Below are 27,745 nucleotides of genomic sequence, written 5' to 3' on the forward strand. Positions count from 1 at the left end.
CTCCAGCCCCTCGCCTAGCATCTACCGTGCCACCTACTCCAAGCTTTCTTTGTGCCATTGTATCAAACTCCAGCCTCCCTCCTTCCTTCCCTCTTTCTCTTTCATAATGGGCAATTATATTAATAATCACATGACAAGTACAAGAGTCACGGCAGTTGAGCAGAAGAGACTATTGTATGCCAACGGACTAAATCCTCCTTAGGGAGAAAACCAGCGCACTGAACAAAATCCAGCTGCCAATGAAGAAGACCTTTCAGCCTAACAAGATGACTTTGAATATCAGAGAATCAAATATGAAAGCATTCCAGGTGTCCCAATTGTGCCAACAGCCCTAAAATCCAAGAAAATGAAATAATATCTTCATATGTGGCTGCACTGGAGTAGCATATTTTGCCTTGCCAAAGACCCAATCTGACGGACGGAGGGAAGGCCCCACCACAGCTCTCCAAATGTCAAACGGCATGGACCAAATCTTTCTGGCCAATGGGCAAGGGATGAATCTATGACAAGAAGATGTCACACTAGTAGTAGAAAAGACAATTACCATTGGAAATGCGGCACCTAGAGAGGGCAAAGGCGAGAGGCAGGCCACCTATCAGCATTCTCTAAAGAAAGACTTTGCATTTGAACAATATCTTATTAAGCCTTCCTTTCATAACATTTGATTTCCACCATTCCCTGCCTTTTTGTAAGGCTCAAAGAACATTGTCCTTGGCCACTAGCCAATAACAATCTCTAATCAACAGATGATAGATCTGATTGACTGAAGGAAGGTCTAGATGCAACAAAGCCACAAGTTTCCAATCTTGCCAAGAATGATCTGAATCAAGAGTGGGGAAGGAGTGGCAATCCTGTAAATGCTCGGAGATCATGTCCCACAAATTATCGTATCCACAAGGAATCTAGAAAACACATCTAGTTGTGAAGGGACATGAGCACACTATGAGCCATTAGGGTTGCATCCGCAATAGAAACTAGGCCCTGACGCGCCATTCCATTGAACTTGGACCAACCTTCCTCTTTCCCTTCGCATGAAAGCAAGCAAGATACAGCCAAGAATTACATCAAGAATTAGTATGCAGTCTATCGTTTGGTGGATGCCAAGTCACCTTCTGAAGAACTGCATATCAAATGGGTCAATAAAACGGAAGACAAAATCGCAAGCAGGGAGCCATTATTGAGTATGTGCCACCATGAACTCTGAATTTTAGTATTACCATGCGCAACTCCACGATCATCCAAAAAAAAAGCAAACAACAAAGACATGCAACTGACAATTTGCACACATGGGTTGAAACAGTGACTAGTGAAGAGCAACCATGTGAATCTCAACCTCCAAGACAGCCCCTCCAACCATGTTCTTTAGGAGTACAGACATGGCTCCATGAAATCCAAGACATACCAACATGCACTGAATATTTTTTCATAGCATGAAAGGGATATGCCTAGTAAGATCACGCAGGGTACTCCTGGGCCAAGGTAAAAGAGAGAAATAATGAGTAAGCATGGGCAGCGTAATAGCTATGCCACTTTAAGGCAAACATGAAAAGGCCAAGCCTGAAATTTCCAAAAAATAAACTTGGCATCCAACTTTTGAGAAATTCACTGCAGCAATTGTTTAGGTTGTAGATTTACACCCAAAGGGTAGCCCAAATATCGAGCAATATGACCATGTGAAAGTACTTCATCCTGCCACTTGTACATAGTATCCATCAAGGAAATCGGTCACCTATGTTTGAGCATTGAAGGGGAAGGGATTTTGGGGATCAACTTGATAACCCCTTTTTTACTGGATATAGGCTCCAATAGCCCAAACCTCCTGACACATGGCTATTAAGGGCTTTGCTAAAGGAGTAGCATAAGTCTCAAAAAAATTCATTTACAAGACCATCCAAAATAGGACTTTTATCCTTGGTAAGTTTAACAAGACATCTATAACCTCATCCTCACGAATATTGGCTTATAAAACAACATAATGTCTAGGGTGACCTAATCATTGGTCAAAGTATAAAATACCAAACGAGCATGGACCGTCTCATCAAAATGTGCTTGTCTCAAACCAAGGAGATCCTGAAAGTATTGTCTACACATATGAAAACAGATTGAGGATCTGTCACGATCTAACCATCAGCATTGTGCAATCTCACCATATCTATGTTAGCAGTCTAGTCAACTCATGTGTGAGTCTGAGCTATGCTTGACATAACTAGGCTTTTTAGGCATTTTGTGGTGGTCGTCTTAGTGATTATTTAGGCATTTATTGCTGGTCGAAAAGCTGCCATATTCGGCATATTTTGGGCCTATTTATTCAATGGCTCCTCCTCCTCTCATTCAATCATCATCCTTCTTCAAGTGGTCTTCCTGTTGGAGAGAGGAGCCAATGCCAATGCCCACGCAACCAGTGACTCAATATTGTACGCGTCATTCTTGTGTTTGGTATATGGCTTCCATTTCTTGAGCACATCTCTAAGTTCTCTTCCTTTGCAGTGTTCTTTTGTTCTTTTGTTTTCTTTCTCTTCTCTCTTGTGTTTGGCAGTTTATTTCAGCACTTGTCTATGCTTCCATTGCTGCACCACTTCTAACATGGACTGGTCTTTCTTCATTTTGCACCAGTTGGCCTTTGTTTTTTATCAGATTTTTGGTAATACTGCATGTAAACTCTCATTTTGTGAAGTCTTTGCTGTTGGTTTGGCTAAATTCCCTCTTTGTATACCCTCTATCCTCTATCTTCTCTTATTCTCCTCTCCACATGGCTCCTCCATGCACTTCTATAGATGATAAGTTACATGGATCTAACTATCTTACATGGAGTGTTGTGATGAAAGCTTGGTTTGTGCAGAAGTGGAATTGGTACATTATATGTGGAGCTATTCCTCGACCTCGGTGTCCTTTTCCTCTTCCCCAAGATTTTGATGAGAACAACCATGAGAAAGTTGTGCTTACATGGGATCCGGACAATGCCCATGCGTATTTTGCACTGCTTCGGTGTATTTCTAAAGAAGTTCTACCAGCGGTTACCTCCTATAGGACATCACCAGAGATATGGTTGAAGCTTCAAATGTTGTACAAGGAACCTTTCCCCATGTGTGCTATGACCCTTTATGGACAGCTTCAGCAAATGAAGTTTAAGTCCAAGGACACCATTCAGTCATTTTTGCTCTGTGTTACACAGCTACAAGACTAGCTTCAACACATGCAATCTACCCTTCCAGAGGCACATCTAGTGGGCACAATCCTCGACAAGCTCCCCCGGGAGTTTGGAGGGGTGAATGCTTTGAGGGCACAAATATCCTCTACACCTGTGAGCTTTACACTTACGTCCTCAATGTTGCTTGAGCATGAGACATCTTTGCATTTACAAGGCAAGCTCTCATCTCATTATGGTAGATCCAATGAGACCTTTATAGCTTCAAAGAGGGGTGACAGGAAGAAGAAGTCGAAGGCTCAGTGTTATCACTGAGGTAAGAAGGGACACTTGCAAAAGAATTGTAAGGAGTTAGCAACCTCACGAAAAAAGGAGAAGCAAGCAAAGCAAGATACAACTCCTCCGACGAGTCATCCTCTTCCTCAGACTCCGACTCCAATCCTCCCGCCAAGGAGAAGTACGCCGCAAAGAAGGGATCCACTTCTTTAAACGGCGAGAAGGGCTTGATTGCCCCTTCCTTAGCTGCTTTCTAGTTTAGGTGATGCGGGCATCCCTCACAACTCTTTAGTGCCAAGAGGGAGTGTGAGAGGGTGGTGAGATGGAGTAGTTGAGCCTCATCTATATTGGTATATAGGTGCACATGTTCCAGAGAAGGACGTTCCTGACGCATCTGGCAGGTTCAAATCCTCAAGCTAGGATTGACATCCAAGTTCATGATGAATTGTTTCTTTGATAGCGAGCGAGATTGGCTCCTAGTCTTGAGCTCACATGAGGGGACACTCTAGCGGTCCTGGCCAAAGGTGGGGAATCCATGGTCACATATGTTCAGAGGCATTTTTTATCGAATGGTCCTGTATGCTACTGCGAGAAATTGTTGACAGACAAAGAGATCTATTATGACTCTTCTCTATTTTCAAGAGCTGGTACAATCGACATTGACCTCAAGTTCTCTTTAAGGCACCTTAGTCGTGGCTTGATTACCCACTACTTGGGTATCCATGGTTCTACTTTGGTAGTTCTTTGTTGTATATGATTGTCATTGTCTCATTGTACTGTATCAGATCACCCATGATCTGAGAGTGTGTGTTAGCAGTCTAGTCAGCTCATGTGTGAGCCTAGGCTATGCTTAGCATTATTGGGTATTTTAGGCATTTTATGATGGTCATCTTAGTGATTATTTAGGCATTTATTGCTGGCCAACAAGCTGTCATATTTCGCATATTTATTGCTAGCCAACAAGCTGTCATATTTCACTGTTGTACACATCATTCTCGTGTTTGGTATATGGATTCCATTTCTTGAGCGCTTCCATTGTTGCACCACTTCTGACAGTCTACCTGAGCAAGGGATGCATGCAAACCGCAAAAGAATTCATGGAACTAACAAGAATAATCCTATAGACCCTTGGTCAAGGCTTTTAGCTTGGCTCGTTGATAAGAATGCACGAAAGTGCTTAGCAAGATCAGCCAATTGCACAAATAAGGAAGCCAACGAGTTGTCATCTAGAGATCCAATCAACAAATAACACACTAAGATCAGCAATTCCTCCACAACATGCATACGCTACCTGCAAATAGAAGTATGGTGGATCCCATATTGTCTAGCAATCCTCTGCACATTTTGTATCAATCACTCAAAAAAGGCATTGCCCACAAATGGAAACGAGCAAAAACTTGTCGAGCAATTGTACCATGAAGCATTGAAAATTACGACTTAAAAAGGAGGAATTGAAACGCAAAGGGAGCCTATCTAGAATCCCCCCCTCTCTCTCTCTTTTTTGTAATAATGAGTACTTATATTATATCAAATCACATGAGGAATACAAAAGTCATGGCAAAGGTGCAAAAGAAATTGTCACATACCAAGGAACCAAGTCCTCCCTAGGGAGAATATTAGCATGCTAAATGAGATCTAATTGCCAATGTACAAGACCCTTAAGCCTAGATATGTCACTAGAAACTAGAGACTGAATCATATATGAATGCATTCAAATTGACACAATTATGCCAACAGCCCCAAAATCTGAGATAGATGGAACAAGACCTTTATGTGTGGCTACACAGGAGTGGGAAATTGTGCCTTAGCAAAGACCCAATCGGAAGGGTATAGACACGGTCCAGCTACAGCTCTCCAAATATTGGACAAGAAGTACTAGATTTTTTTTGCCACAAGGAAGGAAATAAATCAGTGATGAGAGGATTCCACACTTGTACTACAAAAAAAACAATGCCCATTTGAGATTCAGCACTTCGAAAAAGAACAAGGCAAGGGGAAGTCTACCAATCATCACTCTCCAAAGAAAGAATTTACATTTGAATGGAGTCTTGTTGAGCCATCTTTCCATCACAATCATTTTCCACCAAGCCTTAGATTTGTGTAGACCCCAAACAACATTGGCATTGGTGAGCAACCAATGGTGATCTTTGATAAAGAAATGATACACCTGATTAGACAAAGCCTTTTCACGAATCAGCCGTCCTACAAGATCCCAATCCTGCCGAGGAAAATTAGTATCAAGCACGGAATAGGGCTGCCTATGCTACAATACCAACAAAATTTTCCCCCATAAATCACAATATGTCCTAGGGATCCAAAAAAGCCACCTAGTTGTGCGGAAGGACATCAATACATTGCGTCTCGTAAAAATGGCATCGGCAATAGAAAACATACCTAGACATGCCACGCGATTAAATTTACATTGGTCCTCATGTTTCCCATCCCAAGGGAGCCCTCATATAACCAAAAATTCCATCAGGAAAGAGTTAGAAGCCAAACGATCCTCTGCTAGGTGCCATTGCACTTTCTATAGCACTAGCTTCCATGAGTATAACAAATCATTCACCAAGAAAGAGGAAGATGTGGAGAACTAATCAGCTCTGTTCAAGATGTGCCACCACAAGTCTGAATGGTGGTATGACCATGCACAAGGCCTCGATCTTCTAGAAAGAAACGCATGATAAAGGCCCAAGGGTGATGATTACCATACATAACTCAAAAAAGTTCCCAACCAAGAGCCACCATATGAGTCTCAGCATCCAAAATGGTTCCTCCTCCCATGCTTTTAAGAGTGCAAACTAAGAAATACCCACATGCAATGAGTCCCTTTCCCATAGCCTAAAGCGAATGTGCCTAGTAAGATCATTTGAGGTAATGGTAGTCCAGGGAAAAAGTGGCAGAAAAATAAGTAAGCATAGGGAACATGATAGTTCGCGCAACTTTGAGACGAATATGGAATGCCAAGCCTGAGATTTCCAATAAACAAACTTAGCCTTCAATTTGTGCAAAACCCATTTCAACAAATGCTTTGGCTGAAAATCAACACCCAAAGGATACTAGATGCCTGGTGACATGCCATGGATATTACCACAGCCTACTATCCCAATGTCTTCAAGTCCAATTCAATACAACTAATAAGGAAGGGTTTCAAGGCATTGATACAGAGGCCAAAAGCATGCACAAAAATGTGTCAAACATGTAAGGCCTTGCAGAGATTGCTCCTTTCCAATTTTAGGGTCATGAAAGTATCATCAGCCAATAACTATCTTACAACATGGTGACCAAAAGAAAGGGATAAACCAGTCAGTTGTCCAATATCTACCAAATGGGATAACATGGTAAGGACTAGATGGGTTACTAGGGCTAGAACAAAGGACTCGAAGGACAGCCATGTCTAACCAAGCGTGCAAGGGCGAAGGGTTCAGTGACACCACCATTCGACATAACCCGCAAAAAAGCATTAGCACTAACACTGTATATCAAATGAGACATACGTGTCCAAAGCCCATTGCATGCATAAGTTTCACAAGGCCAATCCAAGTAGTCAAAAGTTTTTTCAAAATCTAATTAAACCAAGACCACCTCCTAATTTGAATGCTTTGCATAATTAATAGCCATCTGCACATTCAATACATTGCACAAAATATTTTTGCCCTTGATGACTCTATAATGATGGGGATGCACAATGCTAGGGAGGCGATTATGAAGACAATTAGCCATTAGCTTCAAAAAGATTTTATGCATGAACCCCATCAAAGAGATTGATCTCCAATGCTTCAACAATGATAGTGAAGGCACTGTCGGAATCAATTTGATAACGCCTCCCTTCCAACATGCAAGCACGATCCCCATCTCCTAAATCTCCTGACATATGGTTGTGAGGGATTTCACCAAAACAAGTAGTGTAAGTCTCAAAGAACTCATTAGTGAAGCCATCCCAACCAGCACTTTTATCCATGGGCAAGTGCAGCAAAATGTCCAAAACCTCACCCTCTTGAGTATCAATCTCCAGGCCAAACCAAATATCGAGTGGAACCTAATCTCTAACCAAGGCATAAAGAGCCAAACAAAGATGGAAAATCTGCTCAGAAGGTACATGTGTGGAGCCAAGAAGCTCTAGAAAATAACTTTTGGCACATATGTACAACGGTCTATGGATCTATAACCATTTGACCTTCTACCTGCAAAACTCTAACCATGTTTTCTTGGCAAGAGATGCATGTGAACTTCGAAAGAATTTATGAGAACAAGAATTATCTTGCAAATTCTTAGTTAAGGTTTGCAATTTAGTTTTTGATAAAATCTTAATTGGGTATGACCAGCATAGTTTGCATCCGTAAAGCCAACAACAGATGCCTTCTGCTTTCCAAAGCAGATGCACAACTCCTTTGTGCCCTATTTCAGCCCATACAATCTTTTTTTGAGTTTACATACCATCTTTTCTTACCCTTTGGCCACAAAGCCTTTTGGCTATTGTGTGTGTGTGTGTGTGTGTGTGTGTGTGTGTGTGTGTGTGTGTATAATCATTAAGCAGATCACCATGTAAGAAAGCAATCTTTACATCCATCTGTATGAGTTCCATACATTCACATGCAACCAAGCCCAATATGGTTTGCAAAGTAGTCATCTTGACTACAAGAGAAAAAATCTCGTCAAAATCAATGCTATCTTCCTGCTTACACCCTTTTGCAACAAGTTGTGCTTTGTACTTTGGCTAGGACTTTCCACCCCCTAGGCAAATGCACCAAATCCCAAGTACCATTCTTCTTTAGAGATTCCATCTTTGATAGCATAGCTTTATACCATTTCTTGTTTTCTTCCCTGTCCATTGCTTCCTTGAAGCATGAAGGTTCACGATAACCTGTTAACCTGACATAATTAGCACCATAATTTGCACCAAGAACAAACTATCTGGCTAATTGCTATTTCTAATCGACCTACAGACCCAATGATCAGTGTTTGCTGGTTGTTCAGCCTGCAAACCTACATTACCTGCCTGTTGCAGCTATTCTAATGGCACATTTTATTGCTAAAACTGTGGTATATCATAGGCAACTTCTTATTGATCAACTTCAACATCATTCCCTGCATTAATAGGGTCGTTTACAACATGTATTTGCTATAGTACAACAGGAACTCTTTGCTGTCCTACAAGTATCTCTTCTCAGAACACAACCCTTCTAACTTCCTTAATCTTTTCCGGTTGTTTATGCATGCGAACTTCCCAAAAGACAACGTCATTTTGTGTACAATTTTCCTTTTCTTGGGATCCCATAATCTATATCCCATTTCACCCTTGTGGCCATATCCTAGGAAAGTGCATTTACAGGACTTTGGCTCCAACTTGCTACATTTTTCTTTGCGTATATGCACAAAAGTCTCATAGCCAAACAAACTCAAGTGTACATACGAAGGTGGCTTGCCCACACTCTTCTTGAGGGACACTCCCTCCCAAAGACCTGTTTGGTGACTGATTCATCAAGTGTATGGCTGTTATAACAGCCTCTACCCAAAATCCATGAGGTAATGCAGCATGAGATAGCATGGTACTTTTATCAGTCTAGACACCTCATGTGTGAGTCTAGGCTATACTTGACATTACTAGGTATTTTAGGCATTTTATGGTAGTCATCTTAGTGATTATTTAGGCATTTATTGCTGGCCGACTAACATTAAATGTTGGCAAACCAGCTGCCATATTTGGCATATTTTGGGCCTATTTATACAGTGGCTCCTCCTCTCTTTTATTCATCATCATTATTCAGGTGGTCTTCTTTTTGGAGAGGGGAGCCGGTGCCCGCGCAACTAGTGACTCACTCTTGTACGTGTCATTCTCATGTTTGGTACATAGATTCCATTTCCCAAGCACATCTCTAAGTTCTCTTCCTTTGCAGTGTTCTTTTGTTTTCTTTCACTTTGTCTTGTGTTCGGTAGTTTATTTTAGCACTTGTATATGCTGCCATTGCTGCACCGCTTCTAACATGGTATCAGATTGCAGGATCTCAGTTCCTGCTGCGATTTTTTAGTTGATTAGAAGTCTTTCTTCCCCTTGCTGTTCAGGCCTATGTTTTTCAAACCAGCAACCTGCATTTTCAGCCTGCGCCTCAATTTCAGCCTGCAATTATCAGTTTGCTGCATTCAATGCTCCACCAACCTACGTTTTTGGTTTTTTTGTCCCTAACCGTGGCTGTTTATACATGCTGTTTTTGCTGCTTTTTGGCAGTCAAATTTTCCTCATTTTGCAGCAGTTGACCTTTGTTTATATTAGATTTTTGGTTACATTGCATGTGAATTGTCATTTAGTGAAGTCTTTGTTGTTGGTTTGGCTGTATACTCTCTCTCCTCTATCTTCTCTTATTTTCCTCTCCAAATGGCTCCTCCATGCACTTCTACAAATGATAAGTTACATGGACTTGACTATCTTACATGGAGTGTTGTGATGAAAGCTTGGTTTGTGCAGAAGCGGATTTGGTACATTGTATGTGAAGCTATTCCTCTGCCTCACCATCCTCTCTTCCCAAAGATTTTGATAAGGACAACCATGAGGAAGCTATACTTACATGGGATTCGGACAATGCCCCTACGTATCTACACTACTTCAGTGTATTTCTAAAGTTCTACGGCAATTACCTCCTGTAGGACATCACTAGAAATATGGTCGAAGCTTCTAATATTGTAGGAGGCACCTTCCCCCATGCGTGCTGTGACCCTTTAAGGATAGCTTCAGCAAATGATATTTGAGTCCAAGGATACCATGCAGCCATTTTTGCTCTGTGCTACACAAGTGTAGGACCAGCTTCGACAAATGTAGTCTGCCCTTCCAAAGACACATCTAGGGAGCACGGTACTCTACAAGCTCCCCCCGAGTTTGCTAGAGTGGCGAATGCTTTGAGGGTGCATACATCTTCTATACCTGTGAGCTTTACACATATGTCCTCCATGCTACTTGAGCATGAGATATCTTTGCATTTACAAGGGAGGCTCTCATCTCATTATGGCGGATTCAGTGAGGCCTTTACACCTTTAGAGAGGGGTGACAAGAAGAAGTCGAAGGCCCAATGTTATTATTGTGGTAAAAATGGTCACTTGTGGAAGGACTGCGAGGAGTTAGTAGCCTCACAAAAAAAGAAGGAAAAGAAGAAGCGGCGAGATGCAAACTCCTCCAACACATCATCCTCTTCCTCAGACTCCAACTCCGATTCTCTAGCCAAGGAGAAGTTCACGATGGGGAAAGAATCCACTTATTCAAACCGCGAGAAGAGCTTGATTGCCTCTTCCTCTACTACTTTCTAGTCCAGGTGATGTAATCACCCTCACAACTCTTCAATGCCAAAGAGGGAGATTGATGTTGTGACAGAGAGCATGAATATCGAGACACGCAACGCTTTCTCACAGCAGAGAGACAAAGAGAGAGTGCATAAGTAGTGAGGAGAGTGAGAACGACTTGTTGGATACAATGACGAGTGTACCTCTTTAGGTTTTTAGATAGATATATATATGAAAGTACAAATGTGCTAAGGGTGTGTTCACACCCGTGCACATATAAAAGGCACGATGGCCCTTTATTCCCAACAACCTCCCACCTAAAGGCAATATGCCTTAAGAGGAGAAAAAAATCAACTGAGTCTAGGTATGTACAAAGACGAAGCACATACAGGTGAAGTACCACTTCATTAGAGATGTACTTGACAGCAAGAGCATTAAGCTTGTCAAAGTGCATACAGATGATAATCTTGCAGATCTTCTCACGAATGGTCTTCCAACATAGCGGTTTGCTCATTGCGGACAGATGATGGAAGTTGGATAGATATATGTATTTCAACTTTGTACATACCTAGACTTTGCTAATTCTTTTCTCCTCTTAAAGCACGTTGCCTTTAGATGGGAGGTTATTGGGAATAAAGGGTCATCGTGCCTTTTATATGTGAACGGCTGTGAACACACCCTTAGCACATTTATACTTTCATATATATATCTATCTAAAAATCTAAAGAGGTACACTCCTCATTGTAGCCAACAATATATGTCTTAATGCATATCACCATGTAAGAATGTAGTCTTTACATCCATTTGTATAAGCTCCATATCTTCAACTGCAACCAAGCCCAAAATGGTTCTCAATGTAGTCATCTTGACTACAGGAGAGAATAACTCATCAAAGTCAACTCCATGTTCCTACTTGTACCCCTTCACAACCAATCTTGCTTTGTACTTTGACGAGGAACCACAAGGGACCTTCATCTTGTAAACCCATTTCCATGGAAGGGTTTTCTTTCCTTTAGGCAACTGCACCAAGTCCCAAGTGCCATTTTTCTCAAGAGATTCCATCTCTGACAACATGACTTTATACCATTTCTCGATGTCCTGTCTGTCCATTGCTTCTTTAAAGCAAGTCAGTTCACCACACTCTGTCAACATGACATAATCAGCCACATTGTTTGCACCATGAATGAATCTATCAAGTTGTCTAGTAGCCCTAGACGATCTCCTAACCTAATGATCATTGTTTGCTTGCTGTTGAGCCTGCAAATTTCCATTTTAAGCTTGCTGTCCTAGCAGTTCCTGCACATTCAATGGCTCATCATTATGGGCAATAGCTGGTTGATAATTTTCAACATTATTTTCTGCATTTGCATGTTCATTTACAGCATGTATTTGCTGCTGTACAACGGGCACATTTTGCTATCCAAAAGGTATTTCTTCCCGGAATACAACCCTACAGACCTCCTCAGTCTTTTCGGGTTGTTTATGCATGTGATCTTCCCGAAAGATAACATCATTGCTGCATACTACTTTTCTTTTCTCGGGATCCCATAATCTATACCCCATTTTACCTTCATCACCATATCCTAGGAAAATACATTTACAGGACTTTGACTCAAGTTTGTTGCGGTTTTCCTTACGTATGTGCACAAATGCTTCGCAACCAAACACTTTCAAGTATGCATACAAAGATGGCTTACCTAACCACACTTCTTGGGAAACTCCCCTCCCCAAAGACCTATTTGGTGACCAATTAATCAAGTGTACGGCTGTCATAACAGCCTCTGCCCAAAAACCATGGGGTAATGCAACATGAGACAGCATCGTACGGACCTTATCCTATATGGTCCAATTCATACGCTCTGCAACTCCATTTTGGGGTGGATTATGAGGGGCAATGAGGCTCCCTCTTTATCCCTTTGCTGTCACAGAATGCCTGAAAGGCCTTGGACACATATTCCCCACCATTGTCAGAGCAAAGACACTTAAGTGTCTTATCAGTCTGATTCTCAACCAATGTCAAGAATTTTTAAACTTGTCAAGCACTTCATCCTTGCTACGAATAGGGTAAACCCATACCTTCCGTGTAGCATCATCGACAAAGGTTACAAAGTATTTCTTTTCCCCGAAAGATAACCCTAGCATTTGACATACATCATTACCATAAACACAATGATCACAATGCTCAAAATCAGCATAACAAAGACAAGGCAAGTAACCCAAACGAGAAAGCACTTTCATTCCAATTTGACTCATGTGTCCCAACCGGCCATGCCACAAAGAAACACTTGGCTGCTCGGTCACGGCAACAACATGATTACTCACACTAGATACATGGAGAGGATACAAGGTATCACTTTTACAACCTCTAGAAATCACTCTAGATCCCTTACAGATCTTCCATTTCCCATCTTCAAAGGTGGTATGAAATCCATCATCTAGCTGCCCTGTGCTAATCAAGCTCTTCTTGAGCTGAGGTACATGTTATACATGCTGAAGTGTGAAGACAAAACCATGCTGAAACAACAACTACACACTGCCAATACCTGCAATGTCACATCCATAGTTGTCCCCAAGATGGACAACACCATGTCGACCCCCTATATAGTCAGAGAACCACTCACGATGAGGGGTGACATGAAAGGAAGCACCCGAATCTAGAATCCAAGTATGCATGTCATCATCCGTATCTGCAAGAAAAGCATGTGTACTAAAGTGTGAAGAGAGAAAGAGTACATCATTCCCACTGTCACTGTCACTGTCATGAGTGACTACATTCACCTCTTCAATTGTGGCACTGCTCTTCTTAGGCTGACTCTCTTTCTTCTCTTCCTTGCTATCATCCGTCTTCTTGCCCTTTCCTTTCTCTTTCTTCCATTTGTAGTAGTCACGTTTAAATTAACCCTTCTTGCCGCAATGATAGCATTCAACATCCTTACCACGTGATTTACTGCGTCCCTTGCTATCACATTTTCCTTTCTGCTGTGATCTGCCCCTAGTATACAAAGCACTGGAAGACTTACTGGATGCATTGTTCTGCGATTCATTTCTTCCATGAGTAGAGCACTCTCTACATCAGCATACAAAAGGATCGCATTAGAATTGCTCATAGCAATCCTAAATGTATCCCAACTCTCTGGCAAAGTGCAAAGCAAGAATATAGCCTTAAATTCTTCATCAATCATGAACTTCAAGGCAACCAGCTAGCTGAAAATGGAGTTAAACTCACTCAAGTGAGTAGACATTGTTGTACCCTCTTTCAGACGCAAATCCATAAGCTTTTTCAGCCAATAAACTTTGTTTGCGACACTCTTCTGTGCATACAGTTCTTCCAGTCGAGTCCAAATAGCATAGGCAGAATCCAAACCTTCAATGTTAAACAGCAAGGCATCAAAAATCAATAGCTCAATGGTTGAGTGTGCAAGCTCATTTAACTATTCCAATCTTCTTGTTCCATATCTAGGGGCTTTGTCCCTTTGGTCTTAATTGGCTTTGCCTGCTTCTTCTACAACAGGATATTATAGCGTTGTTTTTGCCAGACTACAAAGTTATGTGCTCCTTCAAGCTTCTTAATGTGCATGAGATTACTACTGTTATTGCTGCTAGCCATGATTTTCAACACAAATGTGACCAAAAAATTCAGTAAATGCAAGTCCAAACTATCACACAAGTAACCAAGGTACAAACAAGTACCGACCAGCAATAAATGACCACGTAAAAGCAGAAATTTCAGACCTGCATATAAATTTTCAGAAGCGCCAAACCTTGTGCTACAGCACTCCACAACTGATTACAGTTGTTCCAAGGACAAATACATCTCATTACATGAGAAGTCCCAAAATTTAGCTGCAATTTCTGTTGTACATGCACCCACAGGCACAAAATTTGACACACACTGTCAAAAGCCCCAAAATTTTTGTGCTCAAAGCATCAACCATACATCTACATTGTCTCTGACATGAATAGAATAGACCAATTTTGCCAAAATAGAGCAATTTCAGCAAAACCCCCAAATTTTTCTAAGTGCTAGATGTCCAAATTGCATGGGGCCGTGCATTTCTCCACCCTAGACATCCAAGAAATAGCATCTCCAACAAAGATAAAGACATAGCCAAAAATAGACTTCCTATTGTCTGCATGTCCTATATAATCAGAGTCAGTGTATCCCATGACTCTTGTATCTTGGCAACTATAACAGATGCACACAGCTATTGTGCCCTTCAAGTACCTCATGATATCCTTAACAGCATCCCAATGCCGTCTGCCAAGAGTAGCCATATAGCATGCCACAACCCCCACCGCAGATGTTATGTCAAGACAAGTGGCTATCATAGCATACATCAAACTACCCACACTGCGGATGCATAAGGGATCTTGGCCATCTCGGCCTTTTGCTCATCAACCTACGAACAATCGGCCTAACTAACCTTCACATGAGAAGGTAAAGGATAGCCAATAGGGTTAACATCCTGTAAATGAAACCGCTCAAGGACCTTCTGAATGTACTCCTCTGACAAGTAGAGGAGCCCCTTAGAGCAATCACGCGTAATGCGCATCCCCAATAATATGTGAGGCATGTCCCATGTCCTTCATCTCAAAGCTCTTCTTGAGTTGACCTTCAAGGCATCCAACTCATCATGAGCACTTCCAACAATCAACATATCATCCACATAGAGAATCAAAATCATAAGGTTGCTATCACGAGCCTTCTTCACGTATAAATATGGATCCATATCACTGCGAAAATATCCCTGTGAATGCATAAAAGCATCAAACTTGTGATACCATTCCCTAGGTGCCTACTTAAGGCCATAAAGACTCTTTCGCAATCTGTACATTATGTTCCCTACCGTGTTCTGCGAAGCCCTTAAGCTGCTCCATATAAATCTCATCATGTAAGTTCCTATGAAAAAAAGTCGTCTTGGCATCCATCTAATAAAGATTCAAGTCAAGCTGGGCAACCAAAGCTAGTGCCAAGCATAAGGTAGTCATCTTCACAACAAGAGAAAACACTTCATTAAAGTCCATACCATGTTTCTACTTGAAGCTCTTAGCAACCAATCTAGCCTTGTATCCCGTTTGGAGTGTCCAAGGGTACTTTTCAACTTGTATATCTACTTGCATGGCAAAGCACGCTTGCCACTAGGAAAAGGAACCAAATCCCATGTATAATTTTTCTGTAATGAGTCATACTCTGACTGCATGGCCCTCTCCCAAGAGTGATTATCACCTCTACACATGGCCTTATCATAAATAAGAGGCTCACCAACATCTATCACCATAGCATAATCCATAGAGAGCTCAAACCGCGCATATTGTCATCTATCTCTAGTAGACCGCCTCAAAACTGGCTGTGGGGCCTGTACATCCTGTGGACAATAAGGGACCTAGGCCATTGGGGCATCAACTGCTGCTGCAAGCAATCTAGTTGGTTGCATAGTAACACAAGGCTCCTCATGAAATATCACCCTGCGTACCTCAAAAACATGCTCAGACTGCTTATGCATTTTCTTTTCATGGAAAATATCATGGCTATGGGTAACCTTTCGAGCCTGATCCCATAAGCAATAGTCCATCTCATCTGCATCCCCATAACCAAGAAAGATGCATTTCCTAGACTTAGGATCCAGCTTATTGTACTTATCCTTGGGTACATGGCAAAAAGCCTCATAACCAAAGACACACAAATGAGCATATAAGGAAGGTTTTCCACACCATATCTCCTCTGTAACCTGATAGTCAAGAGTAGTACATGGGAGCCGATTTATCAAGTGTACGGCAGTAGTAACTACCTCAACCCAAAAATGCTACAATAAGCCTACTTGGCTAAGCATACTGTAAACTCACTCTTGAACTATCCTATTCATGCACTCAGCAATATCATTTTGGGATGGGGTGTACAAAGCAGTCAACTAACACTTAATACCTATCTTATCACAAAACTGCTCAAAGGCTTTAGAGACTTACTCAACCCCATTATTTGACCTTAGGCATTTCAACCTAGACCCGAACCGGTTCTCAACCAAAGCAAGCCACTGTTGAAATGTAGCCAAGACTTCCAATTTCTAATTAATAAGATATGCCCAGACCTTATGCGTATAGTCATCAATGAAGGTAACAAAATACTTCACACCACCTAATCATTAGCAGGGCATGGGACCACATACATCCAAATGAACAAGAGCCAATGGCTCACCCATGCATGTCATACCAAACTTTTTATGCTCATTACGTGTCTACCTACCATATAAACAATGATCACAAGACTCAAAGCACTTATAGTCAAAGGGTGAAAGATACAACAAACAAGTAAGCATTTTCATTCATTTCAAAGATATGTGCCCAAGGCAATGATGCCAAAGAGATACATGTGGAACTGCATCCACTGCCAAAATATGGTCAACTGACCCAAATACAAGCAAGGGGTAGAGAGTAGTGGACTTAGCACCACGTACAATGACAAGATTCCCACAAGTAATCTTCCACGAGGAATTACCAAAAGAAACTATATAACCTGCATTATCCAAAGTGCAAGTAGAGATAAGGCTCTTCGTGAGAGCCGGTACATGACATACATCATGAAAAGTAAATATGCAACCTGAATCAAACTGCAGTTGGACATCACCAATACCAACTATCTCCAATGCCAAACCATTACCCAAACGGATAGATCCAGTCATACTACAATAGGAGTAAAGCCACTCTCTATGAGGGATCACATGAAAGAAAGCCCTTGAATCTATGAGCCAACACTGAGTATACCCTGACAAAGCACAAGTCAACTATGAAGTATCAAGAGAAGAAGCTACAAGTATGAAATCATCATCAAAATCAGTCTGCACAGGCATCACACCCAAAGACCCTAAAATAAGAAACATCGGACTTAGTCCCAAAGTAAGCCTCAAAAGGTGTCATCCCATCAACAGCCGAAGTGGGGGATTGGTTAAGAATGTGGACTGCAGTAGCCACAGCCTCGGCCCACAGAAACTGAGGTGTCTGTCGGTGCTCCATCATGGTGCGCGCCATCTCAATCACACTTCGGTTCTTCCGTTCAAGAATGTCATTTTCTTGAGGAGTGTTGGTATTAGCAAACTCCTGTTGAATACCTTTATCTGCACAAAAACGAGCAAACTCATTAGAAACAAATTCACCACCCTTGTCGGATCGAAAGGTCTTCAGTCTCCGGCCCGATCGGTTCTCCTCAAAGAGAAGCCAATCCTTGAAGTGGGAGAAAGCTTCTGACTTCAATGCCAAGAAATAGGCCCATGTCATCCTGCTGTAGTCATCTACGATCAACATGAAGTACGAGCTCCCTCGCAAGGACTCGTTCCTCATAGGGCCACAAAGATCCGTAGAGACAAGCTCCATCGGTGAAGTAGACCGCCGCGAAGCTTTGTGGGGAATGACATCCCTATGCTACTTCCCACGAATGCAGGAGACTCATGGCTACTGGCTCACCACTATATCTGGCAACCCTCGAACAAGCTGTCCACGTGACGCCCTCCGAAGATAATCATAATTAAGGTGACCAAAGCGAGCATGCCATAGCTCTGACTGTGTCTGAGAGGGAAGAAGAAGAGTAGAGAGAGTGGTAGAAGACTTTAGTTTGTAGATGCCGTTCTTCTCATATCCTGATGAGAGAACCTTCCCTGACCCACGATCAAGGACTCGCACCGAATCACTGTCAAACTCCACCATAAGACCAAGGGTACAAATCTTATGAACTGACAGTAGATGATACCCTAAACGTGGTACATGCAAGACCTCTGAGGTATGGGTACCACCACGTCCATCTGGAATAAGGTGCATCTCACCCCGTCCTGCAATAGACACTGAAGAGATATCTCCAATGAGAATCTTCCCACACGAAGGTCGCAACTGGGCAACACCATCTGATGAAGGAGTCATGTGCCGGGAGGCACCACTGTCAACGATCCACTCTCGAGCCTGGGGAGCCGTCATCGCAGCATCAGAAGCATTGGGTGTAGAGTCCTCAATGACAGCTAGATGAAGAAACGCAGCTGATGAGGGTGCAGCCACCGCTCCAGAATCCTTCGTGTCCTTCTTGTTGGTGTCCTTCTTGTCTTTGTTAGGGCAATCCTTCTTCCAATGGCCAGTCTTTCCACAAATATGGCATGCGGATTCTTTGTCCTTGTCCTTGTCCTTCTTTGACTTATTATCCCCCTTCTTCTTCTTTTGGTCCTTCCCCTTCTTCTGAGATGCTTGACCTGTCAGTGCCTCCAACTTGGAAGCATTCTGTCCCTTCAGTTGTTCCTCTTGGTCCAAGACCATAGGAACCAACTCTTCCCACCGAAGAGTGGACTCTCGCCCCGAAGCAATAAGGGCGGAGTTGAAAGCACCGAATCGTGGCGGCAACTGGGACAAGAGTGTGATCGCCATGTCTTCGGAGGAAATCGGCTTCCCCGCATTCTGAACCTGTATCTGAAGCTGTCTAAGCTTGTTGATGTGCTTCCGCAACGAAGAAGACTTGTTCACGGACGAGGTCCGCATCTGTACCTCCAAAGAAACCCGCTTCATAAGGGTCATCCGGTTATACATCTGATCAAGCTCCAGCCATATCTCCCGAGCCACTGTCAAGTGCTCGATGTGAGCTATCACGACTGTAGTACAAGACAGAAAAAGAAAGGAACGAATCCTGGCATTCAGTTTGTCCCAGTGAGACTGTGCCTTGGCCAACTCCGCACGAGCATCGGAAGAGAGTTTGGACTCATCTCTCACCGAGGGCCGGTCGATCTCCTCCTGTACAAGCTCCGCCAAATCATAGGACTCTAGGATGGCCAACATCATCACGCGCCAGATGCGGTAGTTACCGCCATCGAGCTTCTAATCTGCGGGAAGAGCTGGTAAGACAGGCACCTTCCGGTCCATAATCGTCTGGAACTCCAAGTCAATCTCTATAGACATCTTCACCTGTAATGCCTTCACAAACGCAAAAGCAGCCCCCGCTGACTGTGAAAACGCAGCCTGCTAGGGCTCTTCCGCATCCCGAAACTTCTTCGCCCGCCGGAGGCGATGAAAAAAAAACAAAACCTGCACTTGAAAGCTGAAAACTCAAACTTCCTCCTCGTCAAACAGCAGTAAATAGCAGCAAATCCACCACCTGGACTCCTTTCCTGCGCGCCCACGCTCGCTTCAGCCTTGTTCCGAGGCGCAGCCCTCTTGCCTGCCCTCAAACGCTGAAAACGCAGCCTTGTGTCGCGATAGAAACTCCTCTTCAGGTTGGTTCTGCACTCAGTCAGCCCTTCAACACTGCTGTGATACCATGTCAGAGTGCAGCGGTGCGGAAGCGTAGGACTGAGAGAGAGAGAACGCAGAGAGAGAAGAGAGAGAGAGACAGTGGAAGATGAAGATCTGCTGTATAAAGTGTGCTGTATACAAAGATATGCAGATATATACATGGGCGCAGTGCGCTGGACTGCGTGTCTCCACCTCGACGATGCAACCTGTTGTTCACCTCGAAGTCCGCTGCAGTCTGCACGATCTCCTGTCCGAAATCTGCGAACAGAGACGGAATCTACGTGAGCCTCCAGCCTGTAATCTGCGAGCAGAAGAATGTGGGAGACTGCTGGAAAAATCGGCTAGAAATAGCCAAAAACCTGGGCGCCAAAATATGCAGGTCAGCTGCATTAAATGCAGCCGACTGACAGAAACAGGTCAGACTGCCACGTGGCAATCCGACTGTACAATGCAGTCCGATTGGCTGCCGGCCTAATGGCTCTGATCGCTAACAGAGGTATGCTGATTTTGATCATTGCATATTTGGTAAGCATGTGTTGGGGGTAAAGATGCCTGTGCCTAGTTGCTGGTGTATTAGTTACATTGATAGTACTCGTTTACTTGCACACCTATACATTGTAGATGGCGAGCAGCCATCATTGTCACTTTATTCTTTATTCTTTGAGTAACATTTGAATAAAGGGAAGGCTAGTCATACATTGTGATTGTTGGAGTTCTCACATTGTGTGTGTGTCTCTCTCTTGCTCTTGCTCCTTCCACCATAGCTCTTGCTTCTGCTCTGTGCTTTCACTTCAAAACTCACCTCTCTTCAACTGGTATCAGAGCCATTGCACCGGCATTGAGGAGCTCAACCCCTTCAGTTTACTTCAGCCCGAGAAAAGCTTCAGCTTGAAGTTTCCATGGCAGTTCAATCCTCTTCCTCCCGAGGTATGAATCTTGCTCCCACTTCTTTCTCTGTTGATCCCTCCACTTGAGACTTGTTCTGGAGCTTCAAGACCATTGCCGGAGCTTTAGTAAGTGCTTAATAGCACTTAGTACCATCAGTAGAGGTAGTAGGAGTGGCCAGCAATTCAACGTGAATTGCGCTTGTTTGCTGCTTCTCATTCCTGATCAGTCTGCCCCATCTCCCAATTCTTGGCATTCCTCCTTGGCACTTGGCAACCTTTGGAATCTTCCTCGACTTCGGTCTTGTCGTGTTACACATCATTTGAAGCTCTTGGGATCAGCCATTGATTCACAGTTTGTGACAATTTGTTGTCATACAGTTTAGGACAGCACTTCATTCATTGTTTGGAGGTCACTTATGCTTCTTGGGATGTCTATTTGATGGTGGACCATTCGGGGATGTTATGCCAATGTATTGGAATGCTATGGGATTGATTTGAGCACTCTTTTGTTCAGTTTTATAGAGGTTTTTTTACTGCAGTAATAACCAAGGCTGAAGCTCATTTAATCAGTGAAATACATGTATATTGCTCCTGGGTGCTTTCCGACTACTTGGGTTGATGTACCGATGCTTATGGTTCATGTTATATGCTTGGTTATGCTTCTGGATTGCCTTTGAGCTGAGATTAGAGCTTTGAATCTTGACATTGATTGTTATTCACTATTATTTATGATAATTTTGAGGCTTCAGTAAGAGCTTTGCAAGTTACTTGGGTCAGGTGCTCTCGGATGTATGCTACTTGGATCTTGGATGTATGGATGTCTTTCACATGATGTTTTGTGCTTTGTTTGCTCTCTTTTAGCATTTCACTTTCGTTCTAGTGGGAGCCACTTTTGGACATTTGAATGTTACATTGAGCATTTGGTTACGAAGTTGAGCTTGAGGGCCTTACAGTGAGACCGTGGGACTTGGTGACATGTACATGCTCTTGTCGTGCTTTATGTACGCAGTTGATGCTTAGTGGGCTGATCTAACATTCCTCTTGGGCCGGCACCTATCTTTGTCACGATGTTGTCAGTGATGTATGCATCTTGGTTGGTTATGTACTGAGCTTCTGTTACATTGCTCAGTCTGTTGTACCTCTAGTTGGTCTCTTTTGTTACTCGCGAGACCCACTCTACACATGATGGTTACGCCTATGGGATGTATCTCAATCTAACACACTCATTCTTTGACAGTTCTTGGTGCCAATTGTATATTTACTTACTGTTAGTTGAAGCTATTCCCTGGTAGTTGCAGTTTGTTTTATATCAATGATTGCCCCTCTTTTGCATTGATTTCTAAAGATGTACTTCATCTTTAGTATGCTGTAATTGTAGTCTACTGCACTGTTTATGCAAGCAGTCAACTTCATTTGACAGTTCTTTGCATTGAGTTTGTGGATAGTGCATTACTTAGTCAGTACCCCTTGTTTTCAGCTTGATCTGGTAGTGGTTTTAGGGCTATTTGTAGTAATTACAATAGCATGCTTTGACAATTGTGTACTTGTTTGCCTTCATTATGGCTGGTGGTTGGAGTGATAGTACTATTTTTAATATTGACAAGTTGGATCACACCATACTACAGGTACTGAAAGGCCCAAATCTGGGAAGTTTTAGTGCAGAAATTGCAAGTTAGGCCTTTGAAACATAAGGATGTCAAGCCCAAACTTATTGATGTAGAGGATTGGGCTGAATTAGATGACTTATGTAAGTCCACCATCATATTATCCCTCTCTAAGTAGGTGTTCTATAATGTTGTGTGTGATGGGCAATCCGCATGGGAATTATGACAAGCAGAGCCTCGCTTCTCGGATGTATTGGTTGAAGCAACTCATGGACCTTCGTATAAAGGAGGGCACTTCTATGTTAGCTCACTTAAATGAGTTTCATTCCATAATCAGCCATTCGTCTTCATAGGGGATTGAACTCAAGGGCACTCTTCTTCCCTTGTTCCTCTTAGTTACACTGCCTGAATCATGGGATATCTTTCATACTGCTATGTATGCCAATAGATCTACTGATGGGTTATAGTTACAAGATGTAGAGAGTGCACTCTTGACTGAAGAGGTTAACAAAAAGAATATCAATGCTTCTTGCACCTCTCATGCTTTGACAGCTAGAGGCAATAATGGCAAGAGCGGTAATGATGGCTGTGTAAGAGACTCTCAACAATCTCGCTTTCAGTTATGTGGACAGTCTTTGGGTAAGTCCCATGGTTGTAAATCCTCATTGACTTGTCATTACCGTGGAAAAGCAGGTCATATTCAGTCACAATGTCATAAAATGCACGAGGACAAGCACAAAGAAAAGAGCAAGGGTAAAGTACATGACAAAAATGATGATCGCAACATTGTCCCTATTGTGATAAATTTGAAGCAGCTTCCCGAAGACAGGTATTTGTTGGCTACAACTCCCAGTCCCAAGGCTATCGTTTGTATGATCCCGTCAAGCGGGATGTGTACACCAGTCGAGATGTGCGGTTTGTGGAGGTTCCAGCCATAGCAGCGGGTGAGGAGCATCCCGTTCTTGGAGATCCAAGGGAGAGTTGGGCTCCTGCGACAGTTCCTTTGGAGCCCGGGCCTTTTGATTCTGATTCTGTTTCTGACACAGAGTCTATTGTTCCACCGGTCACCCCCGAGGAGTTACCACCGGTGGATATCCCAGAGTCAGCTGATGGAGAGAGATGAGAGGAGGTCCGGCCTCCTCCTCAATGGGCCCGTGACACTCCGTGATTCAGGGATCGAGGGGGTCCCTGAGGAGTGGGGACCGCACGATGGTCCGCTGCGATCACGGAGGCACCAGGCACATTCTACGAAGCTTGTTTGCTCTAACTATTGTTTGATGACCCGTGTTATGCAGGATCGAGAGCCCACCTCTGTGAAGGAGACTTTACAGTCCGCACCATGGAAGAAAGCTATGAAAGCCGAGTTGGAGACTATTGAGAGGAATGGCACTTGGTCACTCGTGCCTCGCTCCCCGAATAAGAAGGTGATTGGTGTCAAATGGGTCTTCAAGACCAAGTACCTTAGCGATGGTTCTTTGGACAAGCACAAGGCTCGCCTTGTTGCTAAAGGTTTTGCACAGCGCCCAGGGATTGATTGTCATGATACTTTTGTCCCCACTGCTCGTATGGCGACTATTCGGGTTGTTCTTGCCTTGGCTGGCCATAGGAGATGGCCTGTCTACCAGTTGGATGTGAAGTCGACCTTCCTCAATGGTGATCTGAAGGAGGAGATCTATGTCGAGCAACCTCCTGGCTTTGGATCTTCAAATGGGAAAGTCTACAGGTTGAAGAAGGCCTTGTATGGCCTCAAGCAGGCTCCACGTGCATGGAACGAGAAGATTGATTCGTTCCTTCAGTCACAGTTGGGATATCGGCATTCTAAGGCCGATCCACAGCTTTATGTACACACTTCCGAGGCTAGTTGTGCGCTTTTTGTGCTATATATTGATGATTTGATTGTCACAGGTGATCATGCACAGATGGTCCAAGAGACGAAGGCTGCTTTACATAGGACGTTCGAGATGACGGACTTGGGTCTACTCCATTTCTTTTTGAGCCATGAGATTTATCAGTCTCCGAGGGGGATCTTCATCTCTCAGCAGAGATATGTACAGGAGCTCTTGGTTTCTTTTGCGATTGAGGATTGTCGGACCCTTTCTACTCCTATGGATCCGAACTGGAAGGCCACTTCCCATTCAGCTTCTCCTATGGCAGATGCTTCCCGCTATCGTCAGTTGATTGGATCATTGATTTGGCTCCTCAATACTCGTGTTGATCTTTGTTTTGCTGTTGGGCTCTTGGCAGGGTTCCTGAGTGAACCTCAGACGGTGCATTGGTAGGCTGCTCAGAGGATACTTCAGTATTTGAGGGGGACGTCTGATTTAGGGATTCACTATCCCGCAGGCACAGGTGGTTCAGATCTTGTTCTTGCAGGTTGGAGCGACTCGGATTGGGCCAGTGATGTGGACCACAGGCGGTCTACTACAGGTTACTGTTTTACCTTGGGTGCAGGTGTTATCTCATGGAGTAACAAGAAGCAGCCCACGGTAGCCCTTTTGTCTACTGAGGCGGAGTATCGGGCCGCATCTTCCACCATGTGAGGCTGTGTGGCTTCGGAGATTGTTGGAGGAGCTTGGCTGCCCCCAGACTCGTCCTACTTTGCTGCAATGCGACAATGAGAGTTGCATTGCCTTGGCACGGAATCCTGTTTTTCATGCCCAGACGAAGCACATAGAGATCTAGTACCATTTTATCAGAGAGAAGCTTCTGGATGAGACCATCACTGTGGAGTACTGCAAGACGGAGGACAATCTTGCCGATTTGTTTACGAAGGCCCTTCCCCAGGCTCTACTTCGGAGACATGCCAGATCCCTCAGACTTCTGCCCCGCCCAGGCTCTGAGAAGAGGTGTTAGCGATCAGAGCCGTTAGGCCGGCAGCCAATCGGACTGCAACGTGGCAGTCCGACCTGTTTCTGTCAGTCGGCTGCGTTTAATGCAGCCGGCCTGCATATTTTGGCGCCCAGGTTTTTGGCTATTTATAGCCGATTTTTCCAGCAGTCTCCCACATTCTTCTACTCGCAGATTACAGGCTAGAGGCTCGCGCAGATTCCGTCTCTGTTCGCAGATTTCAGACAGGAGATCGTGCAGACTACAGCGGACTTCGAGGTGAACAGCAAGTTGCATCGTCGAGGTGGAGACACGCAGTCCAGCGCACCGTGCCCGTGTATATATCTGCATATCTTTGTATACAGCACACTTTATATAGCAGATCTTCATCTTCCACTGTCTCTTTTCTCTCTCTTCTCTCTCTCTGCGTTCTCTCTCTCTCTGTCCTACGCTTCCGCACTGCTGCACTCTAACAACCTCAAACACAACAAATAACCCAAACGAGAAATCACTTTTATTCCAATTTGACTCATATGCCCCAACCAACTATACCATAAAGACACTTAGCTACTTGATTATGGTAACAACATAATCACACATACTAGATACATGTAATGGATACAGAGTGTCACTCTTAGAGCCCTTAGCAAGGCTCCTAGATCCCTTACATATCTTCCATTTGCCATCCCCAAAAGTGGTGCGATAGCCTTTATTATCTAGCTACCTTATGCTTATCAAGCTCTTCTTGAGCTGGGATACATACCTCACGTTATGCAAGGTGAACATTGAACCATGCTCAGATCTTAGAGCTCAACCGAGAGGAGCTCAACAAGATCCTACATACAACTATGACTTGGTTAGCATCTATTCAAGATTTGGAGATGAAGATGGCTTTCTTCCAAAAGCATCTTCTATAAATATCCCCCCGATGGTTTTATAACCTGGCTGAGATACACGAATAGACACCTATCCCATGGAGTATAGTGTGCCATTAATCACCTCCACACATCCTCACACCAGTTACGACTAGAGATCAATCACTATGGAGTACATTCCCTTTCTCCAAAGGTTCGGATCTACCAACTTAAGCCAAAGACCAAGGAGCACTACATATACATGTGTTCAATGTACTATGAGATCAGAGAGAGCTTCCATTGTGTGTTTTGAAACAACTTCGGACCACTATCCAAGGTGACACTTCCCAATTCATCATGCCTTGGACTCTTCCATTTGGAGCTACATTGCATAGAGATTGCCTCTAAAAGTCCCAAGGGAGGTCTCCTAGGGAGCTCGGCAATACACCCCTAGTGACTTTTTCAAAGCTACATCTACACCTGACACATTAGAGCATCCCAAGCCGACTCATGGTCTACCACATGGAGTCACCTTAGATAGGGCCACCAAGAGATACAAAGCACACCACCCATAGCCTGTTGGTCGACATCCCCAATTGAGGCAGCACCAGATGATACAAACAATACTCGCACATCACCAAATAGCTCTGCCTTGATGCTTCAGCCTATCTATGTTGGATGCCCATGAGAGATATCTTGAGATATTTGATCCCTAGTGCTTTCTTTAGCATTTTCAGTCATTTATTGTTTCCTACCTAGATGTTTTTAGATTATGGTTTATTTATTCTACTTGGGAGACATGACAATTCCTTTAACTTCAAATGTATCTATATTTGTCTCATAGGCCTATTAGGCATTTTGTAGATGTTATTACAACTTGGAATTACCTTCAGGTAGTCAAGTCCGCCATTGTGGGGATTCCATTTAGTGAATGCAGGCCAGCCTGTGATGGCTCCTTCGTAAACCTGACCGAAGGGAAGAGCGTGACTCAGGTGAAAGCTAGTAAAAGGGTAAATTTATATGTCGTCGACTGAGGGGTTTGGAGCTCTCACCACAGGCATGTTGCGCTCCTCGAATTGGGATGCGAATTCGTGCGCGGAAGCCCGCTGCGCGATGCGAGGGACTGTCCAACCTTCCTCCATCGAATGACGAGACTCAGCCTGCCTGTGCTCACCAAAACGCCCGAGGTCCCATATACAATGAATTGCAATATTTTCACTAAAGCTTTCCAAAATTCCAAAATTCCAAAATAAAAATATTTAGGACCTTCAACTTTCCTAAATTTTAGACATTAATATGGCAAATACCTGCTTCGACCCAAAACAATCCCTCCAACCTTTCGAGTTAAAAGGTTTTCTCTGCATGTTATGTGGCAATTCTCTGACCTTTCTTCATTGAATCACAATGCCACGGTGTTCACAAAAAATCAAGGTTTTGATATCAAGTGAATTGCAAATTTTTCAATAAAACTTCCAAACTTCAAAGAACAGTTATCAAAATTTTGAAGCTTTTAATGGTGCAAACCAACAACTAGAGTGGTCTAGCATCGTGAACACTATTAAGGATGTAGCTACACGATATTGATCCACTCCTATTCGTCAACATGATCCTTTTGTATTTTGTAACAAATAA

At 43.3% G+C, this 27,745-nt stretch overlaps 1 protein-coding gene across 8 annotated transcripts in view; it reads right to left on the reverse strand.

The window, feature by feature from the left end:
• Positions 1-27,532, reverse strand: part of LOC148041067 (2-oxoglutarate (2OG) and Fe(II)-dependent oxygenase superfamily protein) — a 118,563-nt gene extending 91,031 nt beyond the window's left edge. For 7 of the 8 annotated variants that reach the window (XR_015690663.1, XR_015690659.1, XR_015690662.1 and 4 more), the window contains exons 1-2: positions 27,166-27,316; positions 27,001-27,078 (exon numbers count right to left, since the gene is read on the reverse strand). Coding sequence is in view for 5 of the 8 variants with exons in the window: in XM_087676480.1 (XP_087532606.1) it covers positions 27,001-27,078; positions 27,166-27,255 (168 nt within the window). In the remaining 3 variants the exon portion in view is untranslated. Of the gene's footprint in view, positions 1-27,000; positions 27,079-27,165; positions 27,317-27,420 lie in introns of those variants that run through there. The other variant, XM_087676472.1, reaches the window with a different exon arrangement.
• Between the last annotated feature and the right edge of the window lie 213 nt (positions 27,533-27,745).

The sequence above is a fragment of the Lygodium microphyllum genome, chromosome 1 (assembly GCF_053477565.2).
Source record: "Lygodium microphyllum isolate KBCC chromosome 1, Lygodium_microphyllum_v1.1.10, whole genome shotgun sequence".
Taxonomy (NCBI): domain Eukaryota; kingdom Viridiplantae; phylum Streptophyta; class Polypodiopsida; order Schizaeales; family Lygodiaceae; genus Lygodium; species Lygodium microphyllum.